The 17,078-nt window shown below is 36.4% G+C and overlaps 1 protein-coding gene and 2 pseudogenes across 6 annotated transcripts in view; 2 read left to right on the top strand and 1 right to left on the bottom strand.

Annotated features, from left to right (window-relative positions):
* Positions 1–173: 173 nt before the first annotated feature.
* LOC107516439 (vesicle-associated membrane protein 711) overlaps positions 174–17,078 on the top strand; it is a 28,396-nt gene continuing 11,491 nt past the window's right edge. The window contains exons 1-5 of one of the 6 annotated variants that reach the window (XM_036227804.1): positions 174–295; positions 4,726–4,796; positions 8,729–8,825; positions 9,675–9,773; positions 15,262–15,420. In XM_036227804.1, the coding sequence (XP_036083697.1) occupies positions 218–295; positions 4,726–4,796; positions 8,729–8,825; positions 9,675–9,773; positions 15,262–15,420 (504 nt within the window). In that variant the 5' untranslated portion in view covers positions 174–217. The other 5 variants (XR_004953088.1, XR_004953091.1, XR_004953090.1 and 2 more) reach the window with 5 other exon arrangements.
* On the bottom strand, positions 6,040–6,158 carry LOC118608907 (annotated as a pseudogene).
* Positions 11,025–11,122, top strand: LOC118608808 (annotated as a pseudogene).

Genomic DNA, 17,078 nt, shown 5'->3' with positions numbered 1-17,078 from the left:
AGCCAGTTTTACCGGAGGCCTCGCGCCCCTCCCCCCGCCCCGTCTCAGCACAGGCTCAGCCCAGGCAAGATGACCACGCCTCCCTCCCTGCCGCTCAATAGCTCCTCGCGCCTGCGCAGGCACCGCCCTCTCCCGGGGCCCCGCCCTAGTGACCGCCCACAGGCTGTCGCGGGCGGTTAGGGCCAGCGGGAGCTCTTGCTTCACTGGCCTGCCTACTATGACGATCACCTACAGCTGCATTGCGAATGGCCGAATGGTCCTTGCGGATCTGGCCTTGACTGGTGGCTCCTATCAGGTACCCTTGGGGTCGGCACCGCAGCCTTTACGCGTGCTCCTCTTCAAGGGTGGCGCCTGCTGAGCCCGCCCCTCCGGACGCGGCGCTACGGGGCGGACCAGAACAGGCAGTGAGTTGGGACGCGAGGCCCGGCTCGCGCGGGAGGGCTCGTCCCCACGCGCGGCGTGCCTGCGAGGCGGCGAGCCCCGGGCGCGAGCCGCTCCTGCTCCGGAGCAGCGGAGCCGCACGTGCGCCGCCTAGGGGTGAGGGCGGGTGCTGCCCGCGACCCTTTTGGCGGCGATTAGCGGTCTTGTCCAATTTGAGACCCCCTTAAAGATTTCCTCTCCCCTGCGGTGAAATGACCGCAGTTCAACACACATTTATTGAGCATGTGTTAGTTGTATAATGCCTGAATAAAGGTATGGGGGGGACGCAGCAATGAAAGGAAGACTGCACCTGGAAATGTCGCTTTATGAGCTCGATGTCCCTTTATTTCCAATGGTTATATACAATGTCCGACAGTGTAAAAAGTATTTCAAGGGAAGTAGGTCGAGATTGCCCCCGTAGTATTCAGAATGAGTGGCTGTTAGCTGACTACAGAGGAGGTAATGTTAGGATGCTTGGCTTAGAAGCCTTATGAGAGTTTTTCAGAGCCAGGCACAAAAAGGATAACGGGTACTCCGTGCAGAGGACACAGAACGGTGTGTTTGGGGAACCGCGAGAACCTCAGTCACAGGGTCATAGCATGTAGAGGCTAAAGATGAGGTCAGAGAAGTGGGCAGAGAATAAGAGTTAATGAAGTGTCCTATATTAAGTTTGTTATGGGAAGCAAATAGGAATAGCATGATCTTATTCATCTTCTGAAAAATTTGGTTTTGTTACAATCTAGAAGGTGGATTGGAGGGGAGAGAACAAGGTAGGATGATACTGTTACAGTTTATGTAGAAGATGTAAGGGCCTGAGCTTAGGCAATAACAGTACAGGTTCAAAAGATGGGGCAGATCCTAATAGAGACTTCATAAAACTAATCCTAAGGAGTTAGTGACCCGTTGAATATGTGGTATAAGGGACAGTGATCACACCTAGGATGATTCTTAATTCTTTCTCCCCCACCCCACCCCCAGCTTTATTGAGATATAATCGACATGTAACACTGTACATGTTTAAGGTATACAACATGATGATTTGACGATTTTTTATTAAGTGGTATTAAACAAGATAGAAACTGTGTGGAGAATCCTGGAGGAGGGAGTTAGAGGAAATGCAGGGGAGGAAAGTAGTTAGGGACAGGTTGAATTTTGTTGCCTGTTGGAAATGGCCAGTCTATTTGTGCATTTATTCCTCTACCAATTCCCAAAAGCTTTAATTGATAAAAATGTCCAATAGGTAGCATTCAGAGGATCAGGGCTAACAGGTGAAGATAGTAGAAGTAAGATTGACCCAGAAAAGTGTAGAAAGTGAGAAGAGGACCAAAAGGCAAAGCACTGTTTAAGAACATAATAGGGAGGCGGGTCACCAACTAAGAGCAGTCGTGTCCTGAAAGCCGAAAGAAGAAAGTTACAAGAATGTTTTATGTCCCAAAGAAGTTGAACAAGATCTAAAAGATGCTCATTGGACTTATCAATTAGCGGATGATTGGTAACCTTACATTTAGCAGTTTGGAAGACATGGAAGAGGCAGAAGGCAGATTGCTTTAGGCTAGGTGGATGAGAGATGAGGAAGAAGGGAGAGTTAAGTTAGACTGTTCTTTCAAGAATTTAGAAAGGGAGTGAGATACATTAAAAGCTAAAAAGAAGCATGTTCTATGAAGAGCCTCATTTTTTTAATACAGAGAAAACTTTCACAGGTATGTAGGCTAATGGGAAGATGAGGTTGGAGATATAAGAGGGGAGGAGTCTGTTGGTGGAGCAAGACCTAAAGATGCACAAAAGGATGGAGTCCAATGTGCCAGTGGAGATGTGAGCCTTGAATTCAAAGAATGTGCTCTTTCTCTTGGGGAAAGGAGAGGTATGAATATAGAGATACAAAACTTGGTATCCTTCTGGGGCTCTCCTCTTTTCCAGTCCTTTAAATGCTGTGTTTCTCAGGGTTCTAACTTCAGTCCTCTTTGAATTTGGCACATTCATTCACACCTATGGATGCCTTTACATTCATCACTGCCAAATCCACTTCCAAAATAACTTTCTCCACAGTTAGATTGCCTAATAGAAGTTTCAACATATCATGTCCAGAGCTAAATTAATTATTTCCTAACTGATTCCTCCTCATGTATTTCTAGTCTTGCTTAGTAACCCTCCTAAGCCATTGGAGCTGGAAACAAGAGCCAACTTCAATTTTTCCCTCTTATTCACCTTCATATTTATTCTTGTTCACCAAGTTCTATTAGTCCTATCTCCTGAATATGTCAGGACTCCATCTCCTTGTTTCTGAACCATGTTGTCATCTAGGCCCTCATTACTTGTCACCGGGATTATTGAAAATGCCTCCTAACTGATCTACCAGACTTCAGCCTCTTCCCTCTCAAAACCAGTTCCCTTTCAATTACTGCTGCTCAAGTAATTATTCCTAAAAGCAAATATGATCATGTCACCCCGCTGCTTAAAATCATTTAGTGGCACCTGATTACATTCAGAGTAAAGCCATACTACTTATCCTGGCACTCAAGGCCTTCCTAAGGATTTTAGTAGGGCTTTTCCATTATTATCTTCTCTTCCAGCTATACTGAACTTCATCTATTCTCCAGTTTCACCAAGGAGGTCTCCCTTTTCATTTTCTTGTTCCCTCTCCCTGGAACCCACTTGTCTCAACTTTTTAGCAATATAGCTTCTTTTGTGCTTTTGAGACTTTCCTCAATTCCTCTTTGAAGTCTTCCCTATGCCAAGGCTAATTTCCATCACTTTACCAAACTACCAGACTGAATTAGAATCTTTTTTATTTCTCTATCTCTGCAGTGAGACTCCTTCAGGATAGGGGCTGTCTTCATCTCTGTCTTTACATAGCAGCTTCTCAATAAACATTTAATTAAGAAGGGAGAGAGACAGAAAGTAGAAGGAGTTCATAAGCCCAACAGCCTCTCTCGATGAAGCATGCGGGAAGATAAGAAAAGTGGAAGGGGGCGGAGCAGTATGCAATTGGAGAAAAGGATTAAAGGTTTAGAACAGGACTGCTATACAGAAAGCTGACCCGGGAGAAGAAAAGGGATGACAAGGTGTTTTAAAGGACAGTTCTATCTGTCTTTTCTCATGCTAAATACTGATGCCACGAATATTTTATATTCATTAGAAAAGTATTAGTACCTACCAGGGCTTAATCATGAGATCAAATCAACTGCTATTATATGGTCCTGGAGCTGGACAGGATCCTAGAGGTGAGAGCCAATTCCTTCATTCTTCATACCAAGGAACAGATCCCAACAATCTCTTTCTGAAGTTCTGTAGCACTTTAATTCCAAAAACAGAGCTAGAGCCCAGTTCATCACTCATATTATTGCCTCATGTTGCCATTTTCTTTGTTTCAAATTTTGCTCTGATTTCACTGAATACTCTAAAAGTGACACTTGGGGAAAGCTAGGGGAATATGTTCCAGTGATGATAATAGAGTAACTGAAAGTTTGTGTATTCCCTTAGTTTTTCATGTTTCTTAGAAATTCTTTTCTTAGAGAATTTTGCCTGGATTTTCCAGGCAATACTAAGAATGCTAAGTTTTATTCTCTACTATTAATAATAAGCTTTAACCTCTCAAAAAGTTTTTATTTCAAGTGTCATTTTATGAAAATGGAAAAGTTAATTAGGAATATGGCTATTCAAGGCTTCTTAGGTAACTTTCAGGTTCCTTTCACACTTCTAAAGTAAATTAATGGGATTCTGTACAGTTAACTGTATTTAAGGTATTCTGGATAATTTTAACACCTTGCAAATTTTAGCAAAAGAATAAGCTCTATAAGAAACAGATATAAGAGATCTCAGCAATTATTTGCTTTATAGAAAGAGACCAGTAAATAATAGTGAATAAAATTTTTATCTCATAAAAGGGGCTTATGGTATTCAGAAAATAAGAGCTGAATACTTTAAATCCATTAAGATTTTATTTATAGTTTCAGTGACTGCAGGTCACTGAAAAGATATTTGATTAGATAATATTTCCCAGCCTTAAAGCCACATATAAGATGTGACTATAAAAATAAGGCCAATTATCTAGTGCAACTTTTATTTGCACACTTATATTCATATACATAGTGTATATAGATTTATGTAATTTTAATATTTTCCTTCAGATACATTTGAATATTTCATGATAACTTGCCTCTTACCATGAATTGTGAATAATCACCCATTAGTTCTGGTAAACAGTTGTCCCTTAATAAACTAATCAGAGCATAGGAAAGTTTAGGAGAGGAATAATGAGAAACACTACAATCTTCTACAAAGTGAATGCTGACAATTTATTTTTAGGAAACAGCAGCAACAGTGCTTAGACTAGTGCTTCTTAGAGCTGAACCAAAGACCATAATTCAAATGGGAAGGTAAGGCATATTCTAATAAAAATCTACTTTTTAACAATTACCAGCTATTTCCAGTAATAATGACATGAGGAAAAAGTATATTAGTTGTATATACTCTTGATTGAACCCTCGAAAGGGAGAACTTCCTATAGGTAAAAGCATAAAGTCATGAATGGGAATGATAAACATGAAATTCAAGATAGTCGTTATCTCTGCAAAGGGAAGGGAGCAGAATGAAATTGAGAAAGGATATACCGGGGGCAGTAATTGTATCTGTAACATTTTAACTGGATGGTGGATCTGCATGTGTTCTTGTTATTCTTCATACTTTTTTGGTATACCCCAAATATTTCATTAATAAAAAAAAAACTTCTACTTGAACACATGTTTAATAAGATGACTAAGACTAAGCTTTACCTGGGACCTTACATTGTATGGCCTAAAACAGTCTTGAAAATATTTTGCTGGTAAAGGAACAGGTGGGGAATAAGAGATTTTCCAGTATTTTTACTCTTCATTGTCTGAGTAGGTTCGTTGTAACCTTTATATTGTATAATAAAACAAAATATATATTCAGCCATAAAAAAGAATGAAATCTTGCCATCTGCAAAAACATGGCTGACCTTGAGGGCATATGCTAAGTGAAATAAGGCAATCAAAGACAAATACTGTACGATCTTAAGTATATGTGGAATCTAAAAAAACGCTCAGGTGGCTCCATAGTGTAGTGGTAAGCACGTGTGCTTTACACGCAGAAGGTCCTGGGTTCGCACCCCAGATAGAGCCATGGACGGTACCCCAGGTGCACCAGGCCCCAGGTGTGCTCCGTGGAGAGGACGCCCCGCCTTCAGAGATCTAGTTCTTAAGGGGAAACGGCAACATCCCTAGGTCAGGGGCGAAAGAGGGGGAGGGGGAATTCAGAGATATAGAAAACAGATTAGTGTTTGCCAAAGGTTAAAAAAGGGATGGAGGGGGTCAAAAAATTTTTTTAAAATATAAAAACCACTCTAGCTTTATGAAGTTTTATAAAGTAATCCCCCTACTAACTGCAACCTTCACCTAACCCCAAAAAAATAGAACGCTGCCACCCAAAAACTTCCCAACATGTGTCCTGTGCATTCACAGCTTCTTCCCTCTCCCCAAAATCAACCACCAGTCCAACTTCTGTATTGGTCACTTTTCCGGGTTTCTTCATTGCCTCAGCACCTAAATATGCACCTCAGATATTAGAGCCTAATCCTGCCCCCCCCCCACCTTTTTTTTAAGCCTACAGCACCTGGTCTTCCTAGGTGGTCTCCTATCCAAGTACTAACCAGGCCCGACCCTGCTTAGCCTCTGAGATCAGATGAGATCCATTATGTTGAGGGTGGCATGGCCATAGACCCGCCCATTTTTTTAATTTGGTGTTGTTTAAATCTCTTTAACCTACATTTTCCCCTTCCATCCCTTTCTTACAATTTCTTATTGAAGAACCTGTGGAGTTTCCCACAGTCTGGGTTTGCTGATTACATATTCAAAATGCAGCTCACAGTGTTTCAAACAGCTAGATCAAGAGGCTTGATCTCTTCATCAAGAATATAGGTGTTTTGTCATCAGATGATAGATAATGCCTGTTTATACCTCCTTTTGACATGCTAGCAGCCATTGATATTCATTGCCTGTACCCTAGAGCCATTAATTTATTGGGGGTTACAAAATGGTAATACTCTAGTTTTGTGTTCACTTATTACCAGGAATGATTTCAAAAAGAGACACTTTCCCCATCTCCAATATGCTTACCTGTATTGTACATCCTAATTTCAATCTTTCAAAGACCTCTTCCCTGAACTCCAAACTCGTATACACTGCTGTCCATTCCATATCTCTGTTGGATGTCTGATAGGCATCTCAAACTTGTGTCCAAAACAAGCCTCCTCCTGCAGCCTTCCACACATCAACTTTCCAGTTCCTCAAGCCTAAAACTTTTATGATCCTTGACTTTTGTCTTTTACATTCAAATCCCATCCATCAGCAAATCATGTTTACCTTTACCTTTCAAATATATCCAGAGTCTGACCACCTCCACCAATACCATAGGAACCATACCACATCATCTCTTGCTAGAATTATTTCATATAAAGTTAGGTTCATTTTTTTCATTTTTTTTAAGGATTGGACTCTTAAAATTTGATTTAATGAAATTTTATGATTATGCACAACATTTATATGATTCCAAAGTCAAATCTACAAAACACATTTCCTTCTAGAAGTCTAACTTTCATTTCTTTCCTGTCCACACTATACTCTTTCTCCCCTTATATAGGTAACCATTTTGAATAAGTTTTTAGTTTTTCATTTCCTTTTTCTTTTTTTCTATATGAGGCACATACATATATTTGTACTTCCTTATGGTAGTACATAAGAATGATATAGATAAATGGTAGGATATACATACTCTTCTCCACCTTCTTTTTGTCAGTTGACAGTATGTGCTAGATATCAGGTATTCAAGTTTTTTAGCATTTAAAGATGGTTTCTGGATGTTACTCACTAATTATGTACTAAGCATAAATTTAAAATATCTCCTTTCACATTCAAATCATATATACAACTTTCAGAGAAGTAGTATAATTAGCAACTCTTTTTCAGCAAACATTCCTCCCAACTTAGAAATAAAAATATTTTCCATTTGGGGATTTTGTGTATGAATCAATGTCATCATTATAAATACTCCTAGCATATTGGATTTGTGATATGATATGAAGGGTTTATATTGATAGGGCACATACTTTAAATTTTGTGCCTCTAGAATTATCTTTTCTACCTTTTTTGGAGATGTCTCATTCTCATGCATATCCAGTTTAGCATTTGACCAGGTCTGTTGCCTGTTAACCATAGAGTGTTCAGAATAACTAGATTGAAGCCTGGCACCAAGCAACTATTTTTGTTGCCATATCCCTAGGTGTTCTGGATTGTTGGGCAGTAAAGATGGAGGCACTTTCCAGGACTCATCTAGCCTCCTAATATGTGACACTGAGACACTGAGAAGGCACTAAAGGTCTAGAAGTCGGAGTGGTCAGGACAAGGTATACTTTAGCATGCTATAAGGGAGTTTAATTCCTCCTCCCCAACTCATCCTGTTTTTCAGAATATTTGGTATTGGCAGTTTATGGCTTTTAAATTCTAATCTATTTTGTGATAGAAAGCCAAGAAATGCCAAAATTGAATATGTCTACTTTAAAATACAGGGATAGTAAAAATTAGTGAACATAACATTTTCTCTTTAATCAGAATCTTGATTCAGTCTTGGAATATAAGTGACTTCTATCAAAGCCATTTCAAATATACATATTTACTAGGTTATTAGAGTTTTCTCTTTTGTTTTTATTAGTTTCAAGTATACAGAACATTAGTTAGACATTTACATAGTTTATAAAACAATCCCCCTAATTGCTCCTTCTCTCCTCTGGTTTTCCACCTAGCCAATATATTAATGCTAACTGCATTCCTATGTCGTGCTCCCCATCCCTGTGACCATCTGTCAACTACTAATTTGTATTTCTTTAACCCTTCACCCCATTCTCCCAGATCCCAAACCCCCCTTCCTTCTACCCATCACCAAACTGTCCTCTATATTTGTGGGTCTGTTTTTGATTAGTTTGTTCTTTTTGCTCCTTAGATTCTACATATAAGTGAAATCATATGGTATTTATCTTTCTCTGTCTGACCTATTTCAGAGTTTTCTTTCTTGTAACTTGTTTTTATTTATACTGTTTTAAATACTTATTCAAAGTTTATAGTTTTTAATTGAATGCAATTGAATTTTTTTAATATATGAAAGATATTCTAATCTGATTATAAAAGTTATATAGTTTTTATGCTATTAATCAGAGCGTGAAAACGAAATTAAACTCTCTTTGTGTGTACCTAATCTCTTCAATATTATTATGTAAATTAATGTAATCTTTTCAAAGCTTTATCTATCATAGTCTCTTTATCGATGGAATCACTTACCTATGTGCCTCAGATAATGCCTTGGATACTGTAACGCCATCTGCATTTCTTAAAAGCGTAAGTAATTTCTTATACTACTTTAATAAGTTACCAGTAGTTATTCTCCGGTCACATTTATGAATCATGCATATATTTCAGTTGTTTAGTGTAACCAACTTCTTTTATTAACACAACTCAAATCGTAACATATATAGAATCAAGGATTATTAGGCCTAATATTGTCACTCTGCAGTTAGACCTAGACTGTTGTTAGAGTCTAGATGCTAAACACTGTTAGCCATTTAAATTGAATATACTCTAAATTTTTTTTTCTCTGTCATTATGACAGAACATTCCAAGTTCATCACCTTTACAAAACCAGTTGACAGAATTGCTGACCACATAATTTTTCCCACTACTTCTGGGGAATACAACATTTAAATACAAACAATTGTCAGAATTCTTTCTTCAGACTTTGAAATGTCCAGTGCAACCCTATAGGGTTTGAAAAATAGTTGGGATTGTTTTGTTATCACTGAATGGATTTTGAGGATAGGGGCAGGAGGGGAAATAATCGTTAATTTGGGGGAAAAAAAATATCACGGACTCCTGTCTTTCCTTGTCTGCAAGAGGCAAACATCTGTTCTTCCTTGCAAGTCCTCAAACATACTAAAGAATTAAGGTAGCACCTGCAGTCTCATGCTATGAGGTTGTAATCTGTACTGCGGCAGTGGAGAAGACTGGGCAAGCAGTTTTCATAAACACTGCATCTTTAAATAGAAAAGACACCCTGCCACCAAAAACCTAGAAATGTTCTGGTTTCTTTTATTTCAGGTTTCTGCCAGGCTGCTTCAAATAAACATTCACTCTGTAATTCCCCAGTTCAAATTATATACATAGCTTATATCTTTTCATTCCTTTTCCCAGGTTAGTGATACTTTTCTGAGAAATCCTTTGAAGTCACAAGATCCTTTTTTTTCTTCAAATGCAGTTGCAGATTTTCAACAAGTATTAGGAAAGTATATGGTATGTAACCTCCAACTGTATTCCTAAACATTGTTAATATTACAGCTGACAATTCAGAGGACAATTATGAGTTAAGAGCTATAAAGATGAATAAGAACTGAGAACTTCTATCTCTATATGATAAGTAATGATATCCATGATATTGATAAGTGAATAAAGCAAGCTAGAGAAAAGTTGTATGGTATACTATTATTTATTTACCATTCTTATATGCAACCATTTAGGAAGTAGGGAATAAATACAAATGTATATATTTGTTTACTTATAGGAAAAAAAGTGGGGGGAGGAGTGCAAGAGAAGGATAAACCAAAAATTTTACCTGTGTAGGGGTAACTAGACCTCTCTGAATGAAATGTGTTTTACAAATTTGACTTGGGAACCATGTATATATTTTACATAATTTTAAAATACTATTAAATATTTTAAACATAGTCCCTGCTAAGTGAAATAAGAAAGTCACAAAAGGACAAATATTGTGCAATTCCACTTATATAAGGTACCTAGAGTAGTCATATCTATAGAAAATAGAATAGTAGTTGCCAGAGCCTGGTGGGAACGGTAGAGGAGGAGTTATTTAATGGATAGAGTTTCAGTTTGGGGACATGAAAAAAGTTCTGGATATGGATGGTGGTGATGGTTGCACAATAGTGTGAATATACTTAATGCCACTGAACTATACAGTTAAAAAATCATTAAAATTATAAATTTTGTTATATATATTTTATCATAATAATTTTTTAATTTAAAAAATTAACCCCTAAAACTCAAAGCAAAACAAAACAAAAAAAACCCCAGTGTGTATTGAGTTGATAATGGCTTAAAAGACAGTGAAAATTTATTTCAAGTGACTTTAAAACACAATAAGTTGATTGTGTATTCCTAGTGAGATCACACCCTAAAATAAAGAACTAAAATAAATATTATGAATTGATTAATAGAACAGAATAGAGAGCCCAGAAATAAATCCATACCTATACGTCACTTAATATATGACAAAGGAGGCAAGAATATACAATGGGGTAAAGACAGTCTCTTCAATAATGGTGTGGAAAAATTGGACAGATACATGCAAAAAAAAAAAAACTGGACCACCTTTGTACACCATATACAATAATATAGTTATAAATATAAAGTCAAAGAATTAAGTAAAATCTTATAATGTAAATTTTAATTGAAAATTAAATAAAAAAATATGTAATTGAAATGTACCACATGGTATATTTTCTCTTTTAAAAGAAAAGTGTTTCCGTGCTGGCTTCAGGACATATATGCTAAAATTGGAACGACACAGAGAAGATTAGCATGGCCCCTGTGCAAAGATGACACACAAATTCATGACATGTTCTTATGGACCGACCTAAAGGTTATGCTCAGTGAAATAAGCCAGACAGAGAAAGATAAATACCGTATGATTTCACTTATATATGGAATCTAAGGAGCAAAAAGAACAAACTAAAACAGATTCACGAATACAGAAGACAATCTGCCAGAGGGGAGGGGGGTTGGGAAACTGGGAGAAAAGGGTGAAGGGTTAAAGAAGTACAAATTAGTAGTTGATAGATAGTTACGGGGATGGCGAGCATGGCATAGGAAATGCAGTCAGCAGTAATAAGATGGCTAGGTGTAGAGCCAGAGGAGAAAAAGAGTAATCGGGGATCGTTTCATAAACTATGTAAATGTCTAGTCTAACCAATGTACTTTGTACTTGAAACTAATAATAAAATTTAATAAGTAATAAACTTAAAAAAAGTATAAATCATTAAAGTAAGCTTAAAAAATTATAGCATTATTCTTACCCTTTAACATACCAAACAATAAAATTCATTAACAAAAGAAAAAAAAAGTATTTCCTAGCCTATCCACTAAAAAACCCAAGAACAATGGCCAATCCGGTAGCAGCATACCCCTCAGTGTATAGATTATAGTTTCTAAATACCATTTTAAACTAAAAGGAACCTAATTCCATATATGAGACAGAAAATATATGTCAGAAACATTTTGTCATACCAGAAACAAGAAAGCTATCCAAGTTTATGGTACACATGCCAAAAGACTTTAGGAGCCAACCTGAAGAGGCTGCCACTGTCCAGTGGCAGAATAATTTGAACATCAAAAATAATAATAACTGCAGTGGATTGTAATACATCAAATATATTAAATTCATGAGTCCCTAGATACTGCTAAAGGGCTGAGGGGAATGTCTTCGTAGTCAACTTTGGAAGATACCTCATCACTCTGAAAACCAACAAATGAAAGGGTCAGGCATTTATTCTGATTTCCTATATGAACTATCCCTCAAAGGAACCAAATAGGTGATTGAGAAAAAAATTTCTTTTTTTTTTGGTTTTTATAGAAGTATTCCAGCTAATAAATGAAGAAGATGTGAAAAATATCACTATTTTGCAATCTCTAATGAAATAATGGGTGTAGGCAATCATCATTAATGATTCACAAAAAATGAAGTGAGAAGCTGATGTGAAACTTCATCATGGATGAAACGGGCTCAAAACACCTAAAACTATTCCTAAGGTCACAGTAAGGGAAACAATCAACCAGTAGTTACGTGTTTCCTGATGTCACCAATCAAGTAATATACAGCACACATCTGAGCTATGCTTACCCAAGACATCAAACCCGATTATGACTGAACCTTTAGATGTAAGTACCAGTTTACAGGAAGTGGATCAATGACCATGTTAAATGATAGAACAGCAATGCAATCATCAAAATCTAGAATATGAGAAATTCTATTAAACAAATGACCTAATTTCTTCAACAAATAAACTTTGGGGAGGGGGGAAGTTAAAGAGAACCTATTGATTAAAAGAGACTTAAGATAGCAGTATGTAGACTTTGTATCCTGATTCAACAAAACAACTAAAAAAGCTATGATTTGTTTTTGATAAATTTCTACACAAACCGGTTATTTGATGGTATTAAAGAATGTTTTTAGTTGTAGTAATGATGTTGTAGTTTTAAGAAAAAATGAACCCATATCTTTTAGAGATACAAACTGAAGCATTTCCAAACTGAAATAATAGAATATCTGGGATTTGCTTTAAAATAATACATTTGAGAAAGGGGTGGTTGGTAGTAGCATAGATAAAACATGATTGGCCATGCATTGATAATTTCTGAAACTAGGTAATTAGTACAAAGGAGTTCATTATACTGTTCATTCTGCTTTTGTATATATTTGAACTTTTCTGTAACAATATTTTAAGTATACCTATATTAGTTTTCTATTTATGTATGACAAAAAACCACAAAACAGCACATATGTATTATCTGGCAGTTCTTGTGGATTAGGAATCAAGGTATGGCTCAACTGGGTTCTCCACTCAGGATCTCTCAAGACTGCAGTCAGTGTGTCAGCCAAGCCATGTTCTCACCTGGAAGCTCTGGGGAAGAATCTGCTGCCAGGCTTATTTGGATTGTTGCAGAATTCATTTCCTAGAAGCACTTCTAACCACTTTCAGTTTGGTGCTGGATCAATTCTTGCCCAAATAAACTCTTAAAATTAGTTTTTTTTTTCTTATAGCTGCATGAGGAATGCAGCTTTTGGCTGGCCATTGCCTGGAGGACACCTACAGGTCCTTGAGACTGATAGCAGTTTCTTGCCACCCAAAGTGAGTGTCTGCAGTATGGCTGCGTGCTTCTTCAAAGGCCAGCAAAGGAATCTCTCTCACTCCAATCTGCTAAATATTATATAATGTGACATAATCACAGGAGTAACATTCCATCACCTTTGCTTCTATTAGTTAGAAGCAAATCACACTTAAGGGGAGGGGAATTTACAAGGATGTGACTTACTGGGGATTACCATAAGGTATGTCCACTATAATGCCTGACAAAATAACTAAGGATAGGTGCTTTTGTATTAAATTTATACATTTTCTTATGAAGAATCCTGCAAATTCAAGACAACCAAAATATATTAACATAGCTCCCTGAAAACTAGTTACTATGTGAAAATATGCACATTTTAAACAGTTAACACATCTGACATCAAAGAAATTTCTGTTTAACATTTAAAAGCTAACCTGGTAAGCTTTAAATCTGTAGAAAATGTTATAAAAGTTTTTGAATTTCTTATACTATAATTAACAAAATGCACACAGTTCAAAAAAAAGTTTTGAGAAATTTAAAAATATATATATGTACCAACTGCCGTTGAATGGACTATGAATATATTATCTTAACAAAATGTAGAGGATCCTCATAGATTAAAAAAGATTAAGCTTTTTAAAAAGAGAAAAAGACAAGAAACAAAGAGAAAGATCAAAGACTAACCATTCATCTCGATTAGATCTGCAAAGACCTTATTACCAAATATGTCATTAAGGAATGGAGAATTAAAGCAACAATGAGATAGCACTGCATATCTATTAGAATGGCCAAAAATTCAAAATACTGACGATACCAAAGGCTGGCAAGGATGTGGAGCAATAGAAACTCACTGCCAGTGGGAACACAAAATGGAACAGCCACTTTGGAAGACGGTTTGACAGTTTCTTAAAAAACTAAACACACTAACCATTCAATCCAGCAGTCACGCTCTTTGGTACTTATCTGAAGGAGTTGAAAACATTTGTCCACACAAAAACCTGCATACGGATGTTATAGCAACTTTATTCATAATTGCCAAAATGTGGAAGCAGCCAAGATGTCTTTTCATACATGAGTAGGATAAGTAAACTGGTACATCCAAACAATGCACTATTTCAGCACTAAAAAGAAATGAGCTATTAAGCAATGAAAAGACATGGAGGAACCTCCAGTGTATATTGCTAAGTGAAAAAATCGAATCAAACGGCTGCATACTGTATGATTCCAAATATATGACATTCTGGAAAAATTATAACTATGTAGACTAAATAGGCCAATCTTTGCTAGGGCTTAGGGAGAAGGGAGGCATGAATAGTGTGGAGCACAGGTAATATTAAGGGCAGTGAAACTGTTCTGCCTAATACTGAAATGGTGAATACATGTCATTATACATTCGTCCGAACCAATCGAATATACAGTACCAACAGTGAACACTAATGTAAGCTATGGACTTCTGGTGATAATGATGCATCAGTGTAGTGTCATCCATTTTAACAAATGTCTCACTGTAGAGTGAGACATTGATAGTGAAGTAGGCTGTGCACCTGCAGGGGATAAAGGGCATGTGGGAACTCTGTACTTTGCATTCAATTTTACTGTGAACCTAACACTGCTCTTTAAGGGAAAAAAGTCTAAATAAATAAACAACCTATATTATAAAAAAAGAAAAACACTCCCACTGTGATGAGAACATTGATATATCCCTCTCCCACTAACCCCTTCTTTTTGCAAGATTAAAGTGGGACAAATTGAGGCTCAGTTGATACCTTATGCCAAAATAAAAGTGAGATATGCCTTTGACACTCTTATTCTAATGTGTACAATATAATAGATTTCACTTATAGAAAATAAAATTTGTATTATATTTCACTCCATATAGATGAAATACAATAAAAATCAAGATGGCAGCTCAATATCCACACTGAGGAGTCAAGTAACTGATGTAAAAAATGTTATGTCCCAAAATATTGATAAAATATTGGAAAGCGAAGAACGATTGAATATCTTCACTGACAGAACAGGCGATCTCCAAACAACTGTGAGTGATGCACATCTGTCTTGATATCCAAATCTAAATCGTAATCTAAACCATAGGATTAATGCCCGTGAGACTAATCACCAAAAGCAAAAACATACCCTGGTACTGTGAGATAATCCTATGTCATCACATTATGGCTTTATCAAAAAATTATTGGAATACAACCAAAATATTTTTTCAAATTATAAAACAATCCAAATTTTTAAAAAACATTTAAGTAGGAGGTGATTATTTGCATAACAGAAGGATTTATTACACTGAGAAATAGATTAGTCAACAGATAAATTGCAAGAGGAAAAAAAGAGAAGGAGAACTTACCAAAAAAATGGATTTAGAAGGTATATCAGTTAAATGTGTGGTCCTTAATGGATTTTGATTCAAACAAATTTATAACTTCATGAGACAATTAGATATTTGAACTCTGGCAGGATATTAGATGACATTAAGAAATATTAACTTTTTAGGTGTGGTCATGGTATTGTAGTTATGTTTTTAAAGTAGTCATTATTTGTTAGAGATACACACTAAAATATGTATGAATAAAATTATGTAACATCTGAGGTATTTGCTTCAGAATAGTTCAGGAGTAGGGGAGAAGAACGAGGTATGAATGAAACAAAATTGGCCATAAATTGAAGACTGTTAAAGTTGGATGTTGAGTATATAGGGTTCATTATACTGTTCTGTCACCTTTTATGTGTGTTAAAAATTCTCTATTAGAAAATAGTTTTAAAGCAATCGCTAAGGATTGATTAGTTCCCTTCGAGCATTTTAAAATTTACTTTTACAGCTCTTTTCTAGAAACATAGCCACAATGTAAAACTAAGTATACACACTTTACTCACCAAGTTCTATTGATTCTACCTCCCAAATCATTTTTGGTCTTAGCCTCATTTTTTCACTTTTAAAATCAATTTATTAAGGGATTGAGAAGTAAAAATTGGCAGTTACAAAGGGTTGTAAAAGGAATTAGTAATACTGTGACAACTATATATGGTGTCAGATGGGTATTTGACTTATCGGAGTGATCAGCTTTGTAAGGTATAGAAATGTCTAACCACTAAGCTGTACACCTAAAACTAATATAATATTGAATGTCAACTGTAATTGAAAGACAAAACAAAACAAAAATATTAGGTTATTATTTATATATAATAAGTAACATTCACCCACTTTAAATATGAGTTTGATGAGTTGTGGTAACTGTCTTCAATTGTGTAACCACATTCAAATTATAGAATAGCTCTTTCATCCTAAAATCTTCCTCGTGCTCTTTGCAGTTGACTCTCTCCACACTCCTAACCCCAGCCAACCACTGATTTGCTTTCTGTCACTGTAGGTGTTGCCTTTTATAGAACTTCATATAAATAGAATTATATAATAGTCTTCTATAATTGACTTCTTTCACTTAGTGTCATGTTTTTGATAGTAACTCATTTCGTTGTATGTGTTACTATTTCATTCCTTTTCGTTGCTGAATATTGTTCCATGGAATGGCTAAATCTCTTTTAAATCTACTTTCTGCCCATCCCAGTGCCACTCACTATCTCACTCCAAGATCTATTATCTTTTCCCTTACTATGGTAATCCCCAGATCTAATTGTTCTCCCTATTTCTAGTTCTACTCCACTCCAGTCATCGTCCACACTGACACTAGA

This window comes from Rousettus aegyptiacus, unplaced genomic scaffold (assembly GCF_014176215.1).
Source record: "Rousettus aegyptiacus isolate mRouAeg1 unplaced genomic scaffold, mRouAeg1.p scaffold_m13_p_10, whole genome shotgun sequence".
Lineage (NCBI taxonomy): Eukaryota > Metazoa > Chordata > Mammalia > Chiroptera > Pteropodidae > Rousettus > Rousettus aegyptiacus.
The sequence above is the reverse complement of the archived record's forward strand: the minus strand, read 5'-3'. Positions and strand labels throughout refer to the sequence as shown.